General features: G+C 40.3%; 1 protein-coding gene across 2 annotated transcripts in view; it reads right to left on the bottom strand.

The window, feature by feature from the left end:
- The window catches only part of cwf19l1 (CWF19 like cell cycle control factor 1), a 55,777-nt gene that overhangs the window by 30,831 nt on the left and 6,925 nt on the right, over positions 1–18,021 (bottom strand). For both annotated transcript variants that reach the window (XM_066724653.1, XM_066724652.1), the window contains exons 6-10: positions 14,892–15,007; positions 9,139–9,223; positions 8,477–8,602; positions 7,591–7,708; positions 1,016–1,095 (exon numbers count right to left, since the gene is read on the bottom strand). In XM_066724653.1, coding sequence (XP_066580750.1) covers positions 1,016–1,095; positions 7,591–7,708; positions 8,477–8,602; positions 9,139–9,223; positions 14,892–15,007 — 525 coding nt within the window. The remainder of the gene's footprint in view (positions 1–1,015; positions 1,096–7,590; positions 7,709–8,476; positions 8,603–9,138; positions 9,224–14,891; positions 15,008–18,021) is intronic.

Here is an 18,021-nt window from a genome sequence, read left to right as displayed (position 1 = left end):
TTGTTGTTGTTTATCTGTGCTTAAGCACTATCCAGAATTCTAGCTACATCAGACAGTAGGTACCATTCATGCCCAGCTTCTCCGTGATAGCTTGCCATATATTGTCGGGGTATTTATCTGCTCTGTTGTATAGTTTTATTCGTGGTTAGACACGCAGATCATAAGCTTTTCCAATCCACGTCTTCCTCTCGGGTTTCATTGTTCGATGTCATTTCTAACCCACAAAATCACATCGAATCGCACTCGTTTCACAGTCAGTGTGCGAGTGGAAAGGGAATATGAACACACTCGTGTTTTTATCTTTTCCCACACATTATGATTGTGTGCATGTAAATGTAAATATTGTGCTACTATGCATACACATATTGGCTCTCATTTCAGGAAAAAAAATATATATCTCCATAGTCCAATATTGGACTGTCGTGGAAACTATCTGATGTAGAAAAGCCTGTAAACACTGAATTTAATGTTTACTTTATTTTTAACTATTGATCAAGAGTTTAGCACCTTTCAAACTGAAGAGTAAAACAACTTTGTGTTTTGAGATCAATGTAAAAACACCTGTTCATATATACACTATATGCAATAAAGCCCTTTATTCTTTGCCATCTCAAGGTGTTTTAAAGAGAGCATTACGCAAGACGATAAACTCAAAACTGTAGATTTTGTTAATAAAACACTTGCCTTTAATGCTGGAATTATTTTGATCCGATTAATCAAAGTAGTAAATCGACAGATTAATCAATTATGAAACCCTACTCATAACCCTACTGTTGAAGAATTAGAACTTTCAACTTTGGCCATTCTTAGAAAAAGTTCAGGAATGGTTTATGGTGGATAAATACAGCTGATCAAATTAATCAAAAATAAAAAGCAGAACAACAGTGATTAGATCAGCGGGTGCATTCCAAAAATTAATTAATTAAATTAATACCTTTTTAACTATTCATTTTGCAAGGCACAATCTAAGCCATGTAAAAAGTGTATAAAGCAAAGTTTAATATATTATACTTACATGTGTTCCTATACTGACTACCAAATGTTTCTCCACTTCGGGGCTTGCAAGGCAGAACCAGCATGGACCTGTGGGTTGTGCTATGATAAGGAGAAAATTACAGTTTAAAGCAATGTCATTATTATACATAATATGTAGTTTTCAGAATTGCACACTGCTACAGTCAAACTGTCCTGAAAGTTAATGCATAATATTATATTTACAAGTTCTAAGTGATTTCACATTGACTGGTATATAGCCTAACATTATTTGAGGTTTTCTATAGCACTTAAGTATTGCTATTCAATTGTGATGATGTATTGAATCGTAATGTGTATGGTGATATACACCATATCGCAAGGTACTTGCCAATACCCATCCCTAATAGGCGATACTTTCCAGTGGATGCTATCTCGGGATTAATGTAACGTGTTGCTTTGCTTTTGGGAGACCAGTTTGAGAATGTTAAGATAAGCACGGTTTTGGTTTGTGGAGACTCAGCAGAGGCATGCTCGCAAATTAATATACTTCATGGCTCTCTGTTCCAGTTTAGAAAAACTTTTCAGAATCAAGGCAATAACAGAAATTGAGCAGATTTCCTTTGGGGTATTTGCCGCGAAGCACATCAGAGCATTGTAGGTCGATAAATTATCAGACAAGATAATATTTGATTCAGTTGCTTCCGAGTAAACTGAAAATGGATCGGAGAATAACTTCAATTTCAATTTGTATATGAAATTCTGCGAATCACTGCTCAAATTAATTCTGAAGTTTCCCCACAACTTCAGGATAGGTCCCCGTGATTGTAAGTGAGAGACTGAAAAATGTGTGATCTGGATAAGCAAGTTGATCCTTTTCTTGAAGCTGAACATTCAGATCATTAAGATGGGATGTAAGCAGGCTTTCCTGACCAGCATTCCTCATTTTGTTTTAACTTTGCCTTAATTGACGTTAATCTTGTCTGTAGTTTGCCTTAACTGAAGTCAATTCAGTAGAGTTGCTGAGTTGGTGAAATTAAACGGGTTTAAGACAGGTGATTTAGTCAAGGACTAGCAGGAATTCTGTTCCAGGTGGAGTCAGTTAGGTGTGAATTGGTGGCAGGTAGACACAAGCTACACAAAGCTGCTGTCAAGGAAGTGATGACAAAAAGCTAGGGACTAGGGAATAGAAACCAAGAGACTGAACAAAATAACATTTAGAAGCATGTGGCCACTACAGTGTCAGGTTTTGCAGAATGATTGCCTTTCTGGATAAACTCATCCAGGAAGATTTCGTCTATGAATGTTGCTTTCTAACTTTGTCAGGAAACCAACCAGAGAGAGAGCATGCAATGATTTAATATTTTCAAATGACCGAGATAGAGTCAGAGGGACACTAGTTAGAGAACCAATGGCAAACTGTGATCACAACATGGTTAGCTTTGAGGCATACTTTCAATAAACAGGGACCAAGTCTAAAACAATTATCTACAATTTTAGAAAAGCAAACCTTGAAGAGTTAGACTGGGGCACACTGGATACAGATTCAGTAGAAAATGAATGGTTATATTTTAAGAATATGCTACTTGAGGCTCAGGAGAAATGTGTACCAAAACGTAGCAAATTGTGAACCAAAAAACATTGGCCAAAATGGTTTAATAGAAGTATGCGCATACACAGGGTTGGGGAGTAACAGAATACAAGTACAAGTTACATAATCAGATTACAGAATTTTGATACTTGAATTCCGGATACAGTTAATCCTGTCAAACAAGTATTCTGATTACCTATACCCTCATTAACATGCAAATCAATTTATAACTTTGTTTTGTTGTTATTCTGTCTCTCACTGTTAAAATACACCTACCATTAAAATTATAGACTGATCATTTCTTTGTCAGTGGGCAAACGTACAAAATCAGCAGGGGATCAAATATTTTTTTCCCTCACTGTATTTCCAACAGTACTTAAAGAAATGAGGGAAATTATTTATAGGCCACTAACTAAAATATTCCAAATGACACTTGAGATGTGCCAACTGATTGGGAAACTGCAAATGTCATACCTATCCATAAGAAAGGGGACAAAACTAAGCCAGGAAATTACAGACCAAATCAGTCTCATCTGCATTACCTGTAAAAATTTGGAAAAAAAGATTAGACAGAAAATCGAGGAGCATCTTAATGTAAACCATATTCTTCGAGCTAGTCAACATGGGTTTAGACGAGGCAGATCATGTCTTACTAATTTATTTGAATTTTTGAACATGCAACTGCAGCTGTAGATCACATGAAAGCATATGATATGATATACTTTGATTTTCAGAAAGCTTTTGATAAGGTTCCACACCAAAGACTGATCCTAAAATTGGAAGCCGTAGGTATTCAGGGTAATGCAAGTACATGGCTGCATGACAGACCCTGGAACACATCGACAGGGCTGTCAGCAAGTCCAAGAGCAGCTTGTGTGAATGCTCGACTGAAGGGCATAGTCCGTGGGAAGGGAAAACACGGTTCAATAGCTCCATCCAGGATGCGCTAACAGGGGCACACTGGGAAGACCAATCAGGAGCCAGAGCCCTAGGCTACTGGGGCTCGACTGAAGCCAACACCGGGTTCCCAATGGAACCAGTAGAACTGGACACATGTAAGCGGCGAGGTCAAAGCTGCAGCCACACAGATGTCTGCCAAGGGGGCACCCTGGAAAAGGACCTACAATGTGGTAAACACCTCAACTCGAATGGGCCACCATATGTTCAGGCACTGGGGTACTTGTGGACTCGTATGCCATGGTACTAGTGTCCACAATCCAATGAGAGAAGCACTGTTTTGAAAGCACGTGGCCGTGTGTGCGCGCTCCATAGGACACAAACAGTTGGTCCAATCACCGAATTTCCTTAGTGTGTTCCAAATAGCACCTGAGGGTCTGCACAGGGCAGAGCAGGTTAAGCCGACTCTCCTGCACCGAAGAGAAGGGAGGACGATGGAAAGCCATCAACTCAATAGGCACTTATGGGAAGAACATAGGGTTAGGCCGTAGCGTGACCCTGGAGCCATCTCCCGCAAAACGGGACTGTAAGTTGGGTGTATGGACAGGGCGTGTAACTCGGTGATTGCCAGCAAAAACGCAGTCTTAAGTGACACCAGCTTCAGCTCAGCTGAGTTTAGTGGCTCAAATGGGGCTTTGGAAAGTGCGTCCAGCACTACATCAAGGCGCCATGTGGGCTGTGAAAGGGTGCGAGGAGGCAGTAGCCGTCGAGCTCCCTTTACAAACTGCGCAACCAGAATATGAGACCCGGGGGCTCGCCATCGATGCGAACATGACATGTGGAGATGGCCGCCAGATACACTTCGAGCATGGATGGGGACTTGCCCTGGTCCAACAGCTCCTGTAGAAATTGTAATATATCCCCGATAGGGCAAGTGACTAGGTCATGACCTCCGTCTTGGCACCAGGTACAAAACGTCTGCCAGCGATAGGAGTAGTGCCACCTCGTAGAGGAAGCTCTCAGTGACCGGATTACTACCGCATCTGACAGACCCCAGGACATCATGCGATCCCGCTCAGGGGCCAGGCCCAAAGCTGGAGCAGGTCCGGGTTGGGGTGCAGAGCGTGCCCTGCACCTGGGACAACAAGTCTGCTTGTAGTGGGAGCTGCCAGGGCTCTCCATTCAGGAGGGAGATCAGGTCTGCAAACCAGAATTTGCAAGGCCACTAGGGCGCTATCAGCAGAACTGTTGCTTGTTCTCGCCTGGACCTGGACCACCAGGAGAAGAGGGAATGGTGGAAACGCATAGAGGAGACAGTGCGGATACATGTGAGATAGCACGTCAATCCTTAGGGTTCGGACGGAGAACCATAGAGGGCAGTAGGTGGACCCTGCCGAGGTGAAGAGATCCACTTTCGCTCTGCCGTATTGACTTTACAGTTGTTGGATCACCAGCCGGAGCTGCGCCCATAGAAGCAGATGGAACAGTCTGCGGGACCGGAGACCTCCGACCAGCCAGTCGTCTAGATAATTGAGGATACAGACCCCCTGGCAATGCAAGGGGGCTAAGACGATGTCCACCAATGACTTGGAGAAAGTGATAGGAGCTAGCAACAGGCCAAAGGGGGGAACGGCAAAATGGAACGAACAGCCTGCGAAGGTGAAGCTGAGAAACTTCCTGTGCGCCTGCATGAAAGTAGGCATCTTTCAGATCCACCGTGGTGAACCAGTTGCCGAGCTTGAAGACCTGGAACATGGTGCACAGGTTGAGCATCTTGAAGTGCAACACCTTGAGGTGGCGATTCAGGCGTCTCAGATCCAAGATGGGGCGGAAACCGCCATCTTTCATGGGCACTAGGAAGGATAGGGAAAAGAATCCCTCGGGCTGCTCCGGAGGGGGCACTTTGCGGATCGCTCGTTTCTCCAGGAGAGCGCCGCACACTGCAACGGGTCCCTCACTCGCATCCACACCATGCCTCGGAAGGGGAGTGGACATGTCTGAAACTGTAGGGAGTAACCAACTGATATAATTTGGAACACTCTGGGTGTGGAGGTGCCAATTGGAGTTGCTGGTGGGTGTAAGAGCGGGTCAGAGGCTGCTGGAAAGCCTCATATTTTACTGCTGCTGCTGCTAGCGCTCCTGCTTTGAAAAAGCCCAGTAGACAAAAAACCAACACAGCAAGCAGTCGGAATATATAAGGCACTATATAGACATGACTATTTATTTTTAAAAGCTTTTTTTTTTTTTTTTTTCAAAACTGAAACCAAAAGCGCAGCCGGAGCCCCGGTGCACGGATGGAAAAAAATCAGGTAGCTATCAACAATAACTAGAACAAAAAACAAACAGAAGACACAGTGGTGAAGACGGTGGTGAACAACACAGCCGTGAAGCCAGCCAATCAAAACACAGAAAGGTAAGGTCTTATGCACGAACAAGACACAGAGAGCTCACATTCTCAGGTCCAGCGAAATGGCAAAACAGGATCAACCTGCGCAGACATCACCTTTTATACAAACATGAAGTGGGAAGCACCCGTTTCAGTTACGTGCGCAGGAGCCAATGGCAGCTTTGATAGAGTGACGTTTCGATCGGGTTCCTACAAAAATGCGCAGAAAACACTCCCCCTTGGGCAGTGCTTCCGACTTGAAATATAACATTTATTTTTTCCCCCATTTTCAAAATTATATATTATTTAATATACAATGTTGATCTTGTTTAAGATCTTGTTTTGATCGACTCAATTCAGATATTAAAATGTATATACATTTACTGCCAAACAGTAATACATTAATAACTACTAGGCATTGATATTACAGTGTAACAACACTGAACAGGAATGGGGAGAAAATTATACTGTAAACTACTCACACTGCTCTTGTAAGAAAAGCATAGCTTGCAAATGAAACAGAAAACCTTTAATTTTTCTTCAATGTTTCCTTACAAATCCAGCTTGAATTCAAAGCTACATTGTAGTTTTCCCTTTAACGGCTTGTAAGCCTCCAGTTTGTGCACGGATACTGTACTGTAGCTCTCGTGTGATCTTGCGTGAATGCCTTTATAATTTAAAGCAAAGCTGGTCAGTTTGACCTATTTATATTTGAATTACTCTGTGTTCCTGAATACACTGTGCATACCCGTTCTTGACTTTTCCTAAATACACATTTTAGCTGCATAAACGTCACATTCTCTACCTCGGTCTGCAGTCTTGAAAAGCACTGTATAGCATTACAAGCGTCTTCTTACAACTGTAGTCGGATGGAGTGGACAGTGATTACGCTGCAAATAAACACGTTTCATGTATTTGTTTTGACTGTGCAGTGTTGTTTAAAAAAAAAAATGCTTAGATGCATTTTATACCAATTATTTAAATGTTTAATGATCACATTTAAAAAACCTACTCCATTTGTGCTAGTTTTATTTGATAATTTGCCTTTCATTATATCACAGCTATTGGTTAAAATGAGTTTCGGCTCTTGTACTAAAATCACCCTTCATAATAATGGAAAAAAAATAAAAAGAATAATAAATAAATCTGCTTGATTATATAATGAATTGATCGATGATCAATATGTTCTCTAGTTGATTAATAGACCTGATTAATAAATTGTGTATGTGTGCATGTTGCTATTTTTTCAATATTAGAAAGTTCTAGAAATGATTAATTAGCTAGTTTTTTTTTATTTAAGACTTTTCTGTAAACTTTTATTGTATCCTATTACTTTTAGTAAATGGGTTTACTTTTAGCTTCATTAACTGGTATGTAGAAAAAGCTAGAGGGACATATGGGTGTTCCTCAGGCTATCTATATAAAGTAGCTGTGCAACCAGAGATGTTTTGGAGAGAGTTGTAAGAGAGGGTAGTAGAACAAGACTGTATGAGGGGAAATTAGCAACTGCAAAAAAGCAGCAATAAGTACACTAGCACAGAATTTTAATATTTCTAAAATCAAGTGTTGTAATTTTTTACTTTTTTAATTAAATTTAAGGTAATGAAATGCAAAATTGGACTAGCTACATAATGATGGGAAGTAAATACAAGACTGATTTGTTTATCTTGCTGGCATGTAAACCTAGGACTTTGATCAGATACATATTTTTCTTTGTAATTGACAAACACAGGCGATTACTCACGGGGTTTCCTGGGCTGTTTAGGCTGGGAGGGCATCCCTTCGTCTGAGTGCCTCTTCCTTCCTTGCAGTCTCTGCTGCTGCTTTCCCAAATCAAAGAAAAACTGTGGGGCTGCTTCATCCTGCAACACAAGCAGAATGGACATTGTTTATTTAAAAAATAAAGTGAGAGGGCTTTAATCAATTCCGGACTGGACTTTTGCCAGCATTTCCAACAACGCCCGCAAAAGACACAATGGCCTATATTAAAAAACTTTGTTAAATTTACCATCTTTTTTTCAAAGATGAAAAACAAATATCACCCAATTTTACTAAATAAATTAAGCATTTAATTAAGTATTGTTAACCTAAATATTTTGTTTTATATGTTTTATATGACACTTCCTAATTTAGTGTGTGTGTGTTGGGCGGCGGGGGTTCTCAGTAGGAGAAGCAGGTGTAAACATGATAAATATTTATAAATATGAGTTTTGTTGTGAGTAATTGAAAAACACCTTTTGTTTGGTTATGGAAAGTGATATATAAAGTAGATTACCATGTACTCTTGTATTGTACCCATTTTTAACATCTCATTCTAAACCCTTTTGAGACAATGCTATACAAAACTAAAATTACTTGTCCGAGTGTTAATTTTATTTGTTTAATATAAATTTTAACAAATGCCACTCATTTCATATAGGTGATAAGGTGATTGCAGGCAATATAGCTGTGAATGCAATATCTTACAGTCAATTGCATTGCTATACTGACTCTGATAATGATAAAAACACTACATAGGAGGTTATTCCTCAATGTATTTAAGGTATTTATGCTTACATGAAACTTCTTGTTATTGAAATATTGGCCTGAAAGATCTAATCTAAGAAATTCAAGTACAGAAAAATACATACAGTTTTCTCTCTCTTGGCTTCGTTCCCAGATTTTCTATATGGATTTTCAGTGACATCTTGTGGCTGTTTGACCAGTTCGGCTGAATCCATACTTTTCATTGGAACAATACTAAATGCATACAAATACTATGGAATCGTAAAAAAAAAGAAGAATGAAAGCCATTAAATACAGACATTTGATTAGTTGAAATAAATAAGACTAGGATATTTAAAAGTCTCTCGGGATGATTAAAACAAGCTTAAATACAAGACAATTAAATTGTATTCGTTTTCTTCTCCTATCCACTTGCATAAACAACTTATTGGTAGACATTCAAAATCAACTAAAATACATTAAGATTATTGGGGATACAGTTAACATAATACTACACCTATGAATCAGGATCATCAGCATAGCTGTAAAACTATTAAACATATTGGCTCAAAACACAGATTAAGTACAGTAGCAGAGTTGGTTATGTCATTGTCATAATTTTTTATAAACCTAGGCATCTGAGCGAACAGGGTTTCAATCGCTACTCAAAGCATTTTCATCAACCCATTTCAACAGTTTGGAAATAAATTAATGATGTTTCTTAACATCAGTGAAGCAGGGAGAAGACAGATGAGAAAATGTGTTCCCAGATTCAGTTAGAATTTTAGTATTCTGATGAAATCTTGACCTTCTTCTTGCTGGTGTTGTTGACATTGGCCAGTGCTATGAAACGGCTCACATGCTGTGCACTCTCCTGGAGAACCATATGATTTCTGCAGGATAGGAAAGAGAAGCAAAAAGTTAGATAAAAGTATTTATGTATATTTAATTTTTTTGTACCATGATGGCATTTTCTTTTTTCTAAATTTTGTGGGGTGGATTTTAATTTGATAGTTACTATACGTTCAGTCCAATCAAACTCACAGTTAACTTATCCACCTTTGAAGGTAACAGTTCTGACATGGGTGAGAAGATCATAAAAAGGTGATAAACTGAAGGTGATAGAGGAATGATAAGAAGGTACTGTTCTTGATCTGAAAGAGCACTGCAAATGCCTTTGACTCAAAAGTCTGCTATCCTTATGAGGCTTAGACCTAATGCAGGGGCAATAAAGACAGCTCACATGCTCACTCAATTCACTTTATTTGCATGTTTATAGCACAAACAGCTATAGCATTATTTTGATTGATGCATTTTTCAATGAACAGCGTTCACACACTTATTGTTATGACAAATTCAAGGGCCATCAAGTGGTGCAAAAATTCTAAGACTCAAATATAAGGAGGTTAAAAAGTGATTAAAGGCAAAGCAGTCTAATATATATTTGAACAAGGCCCTTCAATTCTGTTTTGTAGTGATGCACCGAAATGAAAATTCTGGGCCGAAACTGAAACCGAAAATTCAGGATGCACTTGGCCGAAAACTGAAACCTAAAATTACTTTTTTTTTTTTTTCACCCATTTTAAAATCTTTTTTTGTATAATTGTATTAATATTATACTTTTTAATTAATTTAATTAATCTGAATTGAAAAACTACAAACCAATAAAATGATCACACTTTTATTGAAAGTAACACACCAAAATTGGACAGAAAATATATTAAAACAACAATATTAAATATATTATTCTTTATTCAGTTCTGTAACAATCAAATTTAACAGATTTTTTTATCAATTATCCAAATAATGTAAAGTTCTAGAAAACTATTATGATATGCAAAACAGCAGTCAAGTAATGGACTTAGCAGCTCTAGGCTAGCATCTTACAAATACAAAAAGTTCAAATATGTTACACAATCATTTTAATGAAAACAGGTAAAACACAGAATGGCCTCTATTCTGTTTATGTAAACGTATTTCCACTTTAATTGAAAATTATTGTGCAAAACAGCAGTAATAGAACTAAAACCAACCTCAAACTGTAAACAATAGATGTAGCCTTCAAGTGAAGACCAAAGTTGTGTAGCCATGCAAAACTTTTAATGTAATTGCTATACACATAGCAAATTGGACTGCTTTCTATTTAAGTAAAAGTGGCAGGTTTCTCTTCAAGAACAAAAGTTGTTCAGCTTTCTGGCAGGAGAGACGGTTCCTCTTCTCATCAAGAACATGAGATGCTGCACTGAATAGTCTCTCACTCTCTGTGCTGGTGCTTGGGGCAGAGAAATACCTGCGTGCAATCCGCTCAAGCAATGGAAAGCGATCTTTGTTCATGTGCCAGTAGTCAAGGGGATTGTATAATTTCAAGTGCATGCTGCCGTTTCTCCGCATCAAAGTAATGTTCTTTAAATCGCAGCTCTAATACTGTTGCAATGCAGTACAGAGGGTTGGACTCTAGAAAAGTGTCTAGAAAGCGTGTGTTAACAGCCTCCAGTAGAATTTCTTAAGCGGTTTTTACGCCATGGTGTGTTTCTGCCTCTATTCCGAGCAGACACTTCAGTGCTGCGATCAAGGGAATAACTTCAGCAACAGACCCATTAGCTGAGCTTATTTCCTTGGTTAACTGTTCAAATGGAGCGAGAAGAGACAGAATAGTTTCCATTAACATCCACTGATGTGCACTCAAAGTTGCCGGAAGATCGTAAAGTTACCGCAGCTAGACTCGCTTTTGTTCAAGTAGACTTTAAAACATATAGTACGTACTGTTCCAGCAAGTGGCTACATCTTGCTGCAGTCATTTGGGCGGCATTCCAAACTGCATTTGCAAAGCTTGTAATCGGGAATAAGCAAGCGGAGAATGCGAGAATACATATATTTTCGGCTTTTTTTCTCTATCGGCCAAAAAACGAAAATGCCATTTTCGTCCAAAAATATTCGGCGGCCGAAATTTCGGTGCATCCCTACGTTTGGATTGGCTTGAAATCAAAATGACTTATGCTGCATCTTTTCTTCCATTCCTATGTCATTATCCATGTTCACAATGTTAATGCTGTAGCGTTATGGGGGGTGTATTTTGATAAGAGCATTTTAGCTCTGAGCTGAAGCACTGATCTAAAGAAGACCTCTCGCCCCAAAGCTATCAGATTTCCTTGGCTCATCAGCGTGTGAACTGGTTTACATCAAAGTGGCAGTCTTGGGAGGATGGCAAATAGAATGGGCCAAATAGCTTGGAATCCCTGCTGTGAGATGTCTGGGGAAGGGGGCCTGTAGGTAATAAAAACTCTTTGAAATGGACGAGAGCCGAAATCCCGACACAGAGCTACGAACCCCGGCCAACCGGCATTTCCAAAAGATGGCATGGACTGACATCAGTCATAAATCAAGCCCCCCTCCAATAGGACACTGGGGGCTGAAACCAAAATCCAATCTCACAAACTCAAGAACCAGTCATCTATTGATCTGTTTATGTAAACGTATTTCCACTGTCTCCAATCATGTACAGCAGAGGTTCCCAATGTCTGGTGATGAAGGGCCGCAGTACAAAATTAACCACAGATGAAAACAAAAAATGGTAGCGCACGGCATCTCTCGCTCTCTCTCTCACCCGAACCAGTAACTCCCTTTCAGCTCAACCTACAGCTCTGTATCCAGAACCGAAACGGAACCAACTAGGTCTTTCCTGGCAACAGAAGAGTTAAACTAGGAGAAGGAGATTGAGCCATACGAAGAATTCTTTTAAAGGACTTTATTAAATAAGGAACTTTACAAACTGCGCCTGTCCGCCTGTGCCCACCTGATCAGTGGAGTTTTACAGCTGGACAATTGACTAAGTCGACTGAATACAAAAGTGTCAGTCATTTAAATAGCTATTGAGTCTTAAGAAACTTGACCATTGGAAACTAACAGGGCCCTGCTTTCCTCTAAGACTTTGTCTTCAAGTAACTACAGTGGAAAAACCCTGCTTGCAAAGAAGATTTTGTGCACACCCTTGGAGCCTTCGAACCAGTGGAAAATCTGTTTGGAAAAGACTCCCGTTTCGCGAAACCCCAACTTCCAGGTGCATCAACTGAGTGCAAGTTCTTGGACAAAGCCGAACTGGACTGCCTTTGTTCCCAACCACACGGACCTCGTGCTGTGTGCTGTTATCTGAGCCCAAAGCCAGAGAGGCCTCTCTGCGACGAAGTTCAGATAAGTTTAACAGTTTGGAGTTCATGATTCATGACATTTGAGAAATCAATTAGAAATGTTATTCTGTGATTAATAACTCTAGAATGTGTAATATCATTTAGTTTTGCTTAAATATAAATGTGTGATGCATTAAACTGTTTTGTATGACAATTTTACAAATAAAACCTGTCAACGCCAAGAAATATCTTCTCATTCCTGTTTAACTGTTTTAGTCTGAAATTAACGGACGTTAATAGACATTAGATTATTGGTGGCCCTGCCTATCCTTAATCATTGAATAATAATCAGTTAAGGGAAATTGTGGTAACAAGTAATGATAGGATCTTTCTCGGCACCTAAATGTAAATGAGACATTATATATATACAGTGAGGGAAAAAAGTATTTGATCCCCTGCTGACTTTGTACGTTTGCCCACTGACATAGAAATGATCAGTCTATAATTTTAATGGTAGGTGTATTTTAACAACAACAAAAATCCAGAAAAACGCATTTCAAAAAAGTTATAAATTGATTTGCATGTTAATGAGGGAAATAAGTATTTGACCCCTTCGACTTAGTACTTGGTGGCAAAACCCTTGTTGGCAATCACAGAGGTCAGACGTTTCTTGTAGTTGGCTACCAGGTTTGCACACATCTCAGGAGGGATTTTGTCCCACTTCTCTTTGCAGATCCTCTCCAAGTCATTAAGGTTGCGAGGCTGACGTTTGGCAACTCGAACCTTCAGCTCCCTCCACAGATTATCTATGGGATTATGGTCTGGAGACTGGCTACGCCACTCCAGGACCTTGATGTGCTTCTTCTTGAGCCACTCCTTTGTTGCCTTGGCTGTGTGTTTTGGGTCATTGTCATGCTGGAATACCCATCCATGACCCATTTTCAGTGCCCTGGCTGAGGGAAGGAGGTTCTCACCCAAGATTTGACGGTACATGGCCCCGTCCATCGTCCCTTTGATGCGGTGCAGTTGTCCTGTCCCCTTAGTAGAAAAACACCCCCAAAGCATAATGTTTCCACCTCCATGTTTGACGGTGGGGATGGTGTTCTTGGGGTCGTAGGCAGCATTCCTCCTCCTCCAAACACGGCGAGTTGAGTTGATGCCAAAGAGCTCGATTTTGGTCTCATCTGACCACAACACTTTCACCCAGTTCTCCTCTGAATCATTCAGATGTTCATTAGCAAACTTCAGACGGGCCTGTACATGTGCTTTCTTGAGCAGGGGGACCTTGCGGGCGCTGCAGGATTTCAGTCCTTCACGGCATAGTGTGTTAGCAATTGTTTTCTTGGTGACTATGGTCCCAGCTGCCTTGAGATCATTAACAAGATCCTACCGTGTAGTTCTGGGCTGATTCCTCACCGTTCTCATGATCATTGAAACTCCACGAGGTGAGATCTTGCATGGAGCCCCAGACCGAAGGAGACTGACAGTTATTATGTGATTCTTCCATTTGCGAATAATCGCACCAACTGTTGTCACCTTCTCACCAAGCTGCTTGGCGATGGTCTTGTAGCCCATTCCAGCCTTGTGTAGGTCTATAATCTTGTCCCTGACATCCTTGGACAGCTCTTTGGTCTTGGCCATGGTGGAGAGTTTGGAATCTGATTGATTGATTGCTTCTATGGACAGGTGTCTTTTATACAGGTAATGAGCTGAGATTAGGAACACTCCCTTTAAGAGAGTGCTGCTAATCTCAGCTCGTTACCTGTATAAAAGACACCTGGGAGCCAGAAATCTTGCTGATTGACAGGGGGTCAAATACCTATTTCCCTCATTAACATGCAAATCAATTTATAACTTTCTTGAAATGCGTTTTTCTGGATTTTTGTGTTGTTATTCTGTCTCTCACTGTTAAAATACACTTACCATTAAAATTATAGACTGATCATTTCTTTGTCAGTGGGCAAACATACAAAATCAGCAAGGGATCAAATACACTTTTCCCTCACTGTATGTATGGGGCTCACTAGATAGCAGGACTTTATTCAGCAATTATAATTTCCTCTGCTATCGATACAATGTAGCCTAAACAAGCCAAACTCCAGTTTAAAGTCCTAGGACAATCGAAAGTACTTACTAATAAACTGCAAAACGATCTATTAAAGGCAATTTGTCCATTGAAACATTTTCACTATCATAACAGATCAGCATCCTTTCACTCATCCTTTTAACACTATTTTATAATGATAAAATACTAACAGAGCAGCAAGGTTGAGGCATTTGTTTTGTATTGATTTCACCTCCCGAAAAACTACAATAAAAAAAAAGCTGCTGAATAATCACATTTCATTATGTAGATCTATTACCAATTCTGAGGTAAATAACCTATTAATAATATTTATTAATGATAATAATGTTATGTTTGAGAATTCTACAGTACCTGTATGGCAGCCTTTCATAATACGTTCCTTCTAAACCAGCGAAGTGGTATCTTGGCTTCAGCTTCTCAGCAAGATTTGCAATTGATGCAGTTCCACAGAACTTGGTATGGATGTCCTGTAATAAAAGACAAAGCTTTAGAGATCTGAATGCAAACATTATCACCAATTCATGTGATAACTACCGACATACGTTATCTTTGAGAAACTTTCTACAATTCAATGCAAAAGGATAAATAACAGTAGCATGGTTTTCTTTTATTTATTTTAATGAAATGTTTCAATAGGAACTAAATCAAATAATCGAATATTGATCTCGATTACGATTTTGGCTTCCCACAATTAAATTAACATGATCGACTGCGATATTGACGTTTAAAATGCGTACCCTGCTCATAGAAAACTCCACTGCATATCAAATCAAGCATTTCTTAAACTTACAGCCAGCCACTAGGGGGCGATTTGACTGCATGTGCGCCCTCCAGCAACAGCCTGTGCAAAAATGTCCTGGATGTTGTGGCTGCAGTCCAGAGTACAAGAGTAATATACAACAGAGAGCAGACAGGCAAAACTAAAATCAAATGTCTGGAGCAGAAGGCCGAGAGCTAGTCCCTCGAAACGGATCATCATCTGTTGTTTGGAAGTATTTTGGATTGATGGCAAGTGATGTTAATCAAGAACAAAGTGCTTTAGAATTGTGTCTGCGCCAAACAGCAACACAACTAACTTGTTCAACCACCTGAAAAAACAACACAAACTGCAGTACGATGAATGCATGACGGCCAAGAAAAATAACGTTGCTAACGTTACCTCACTGAATCCCAGTCCTTGGCCAGCGTCAACTCAGACATCCATAACAGCGACGCTGTACAGCGCATCACTGTATCCATCCTACTCCCCCCAAAGGCAGACTGAAATAACGAATGCAATCGCATTCCATTTGGCCAAAGATGTGTCCAATAAACACTGTGAGCAATGAAGGCTTCAGAAAAATGGTCAGCACACTGGACAAAAGATATGTGATCCCCTCACGCAATTATTTCTCTGAAGTGGCATTACCTGCACTGTATGCAAAACCGTACATGAGCCTGACAATCCATTACATCGACAGTGATTTTACAATGAAGAGTCGATGCATGCAAACGTAATTTTTCCCACAATACCACACAGGGAAGCGATGGCCTTGGAGAGAATTGGAGAGACTTGTCTGCATTACAACAGACAACAGATCAAATGTTGTGAAGGCAGCTTCTCTGAATAAATGGAGGAGGCATTGGCCACAGGCTCCATCTAGCAATACAGTGAGGGAAAAAAGTATTTGATCCCCTGCTGATTTTGTACGTTTGCCCACTGACAAAGAAATGATCTGTCTATAATTTTAATGGTAGGTGTATTTTAACAGTGAGAGACAGAAAAACAACAAAAAAATCCAGAAAAACACATTTCAAAAAAGTTATAAATTGATTGGCATGTTAATGAGGGAAATAAGTATTTGACAACAGTTGGTGCGATTATTCGCAAATGGAAGAAACACAAAATAACTGTCAGTCTCCCTCGGTCTGGGGCTCCATGCAAGACCTCACCACGTGGAGTTTCAATGATCATGAGAACGGTGAGGAATCAGCCCAGAACTACACGGGAGGATCTTGTTAATGATCTCAAGGCAGCTGGGACCATAGTCACCAAGAAAACAATTGGTAACACACTACGCCGTGAAGGACTGAAATCCTGCAGCGCCCGCAAGGTCCCCCTGCTCAAGAAAGCACATGTACAGGCCCGTCTGAAGTTTGCCAATGAACATCTGAATGATTCAGAGGAGAACTGGGTGAAAGTGTTGTGGTCAGATGAGACCAAAATCGAGCTCTTTAGCATCAACTCAACTCGCCGTGTTTGGAGGAGGAGTAATGCTGCCTACGACCCCAAGAACACCATCCCCACCGTCAAACATGGAGGTGGAAACATTATGCTTTGGGGGTGTTTTTCTGCTAAGGGGACAGGACAACTGCACCGCATCAAAGGGACGATGGACGGGGCCATGTACCGTCAAATCTTGGGTGAGAACCTCCTTCCCTCAGCCAGGGCATTGAAAATGGGTCGTGGATGGGTATTCCAGCATGACAATGACCCAAAACACACAGCCAAGGCAACAAAGGAGTGGCTCAAGAAGAAGCACATCAAGGTCCTGGAGTGGCGTAGCCAGTCTCCAGACCTTAATCCCATAGAAAATCTGTGGAGGGAGCTGAAGGTTCGAGTTGCCAAACGCCAGCCTCGCAATCTTAATGACTTGGAGAGGATCTGCAAAGTTTAGTGGGACTAAATCCCTCCTGAGATGTGTGCAAACCTGGTGGCCAACTACAAGAAACGTCTGACCTCTGTGATTGCCAACAAGGGTTTTGCCACCAAGTACTAAGTCGAAGGGGTCAAATACTTATTTCCCTCATTAACATGCAAATCAATGTATAACTTTTTTGAAATGCGTTTTTCTGGATTTTTTTGTAGTTATTCTGTCTCTCACGGTTAAAATACATCTACCATTAAAATTATAGACTGATCATTTCTATGTCAGTGGGCAAACGTACAAAATCAGCAGGGGATCAAATACTTTTCCCCCCTCACTGTAGGTGAGTAGCAGGATATATTAAAAAAAAAAAAAAAAAAAGTGTAATTGTAATTAATTGAAATATTGTGTGTAATCTCTGATGGTTAATTGTATGTTATCTGTGCTGATTGTGTTAATGTGTGTGAAGACTTAATAATAATCGTAATATAACAATATGATGGGGATTGTTTATCAAGTGTATATAGTAACAGATAAGGCTTTATTCTGTGCTTTAATTTTACATATGAATCTCATGTTCTTTTTTAGAGAATGCAATGAGAGATCCTCGGATTGACCGTGCAGTGGGCCTCTACAAAAAGCTGGTGAGCAGTTTCTCCTATAGCTGGAGGCATAAAAAGGAGCTAGCAGAGGCAAAGCTTCCAGAGCATGCTCTGAAGACCAAGTGCCCCACAAGGTGGGGATCGAGGCAGGCCATGACAGAAAGAGTCCTGGAGCAGCAGAGGGCCACTGCTCATGTCTTGTCCACTGACAGAAAGGCCTGACACCTTATCCCCACATGGCAGGACACTGAC

The sequence above is a fragment of the Amia ocellicauda genome, chromosome 15 (genome assembly GCF_036373705.1).
Source record: "Amia ocellicauda isolate fAmiCal2 chromosome 15, fAmiCal2.hap1, whole genome shotgun sequence".
Taxonomy (NCBI): domain Eukaryota; kingdom Metazoa; phylum Chordata; class Actinopteri; order Amiiformes; family Amiidae; genus Amia; species Amia ocellicauda.
This window is presented reverse-complemented; position numbering and strand designations above follow the sequence as displayed.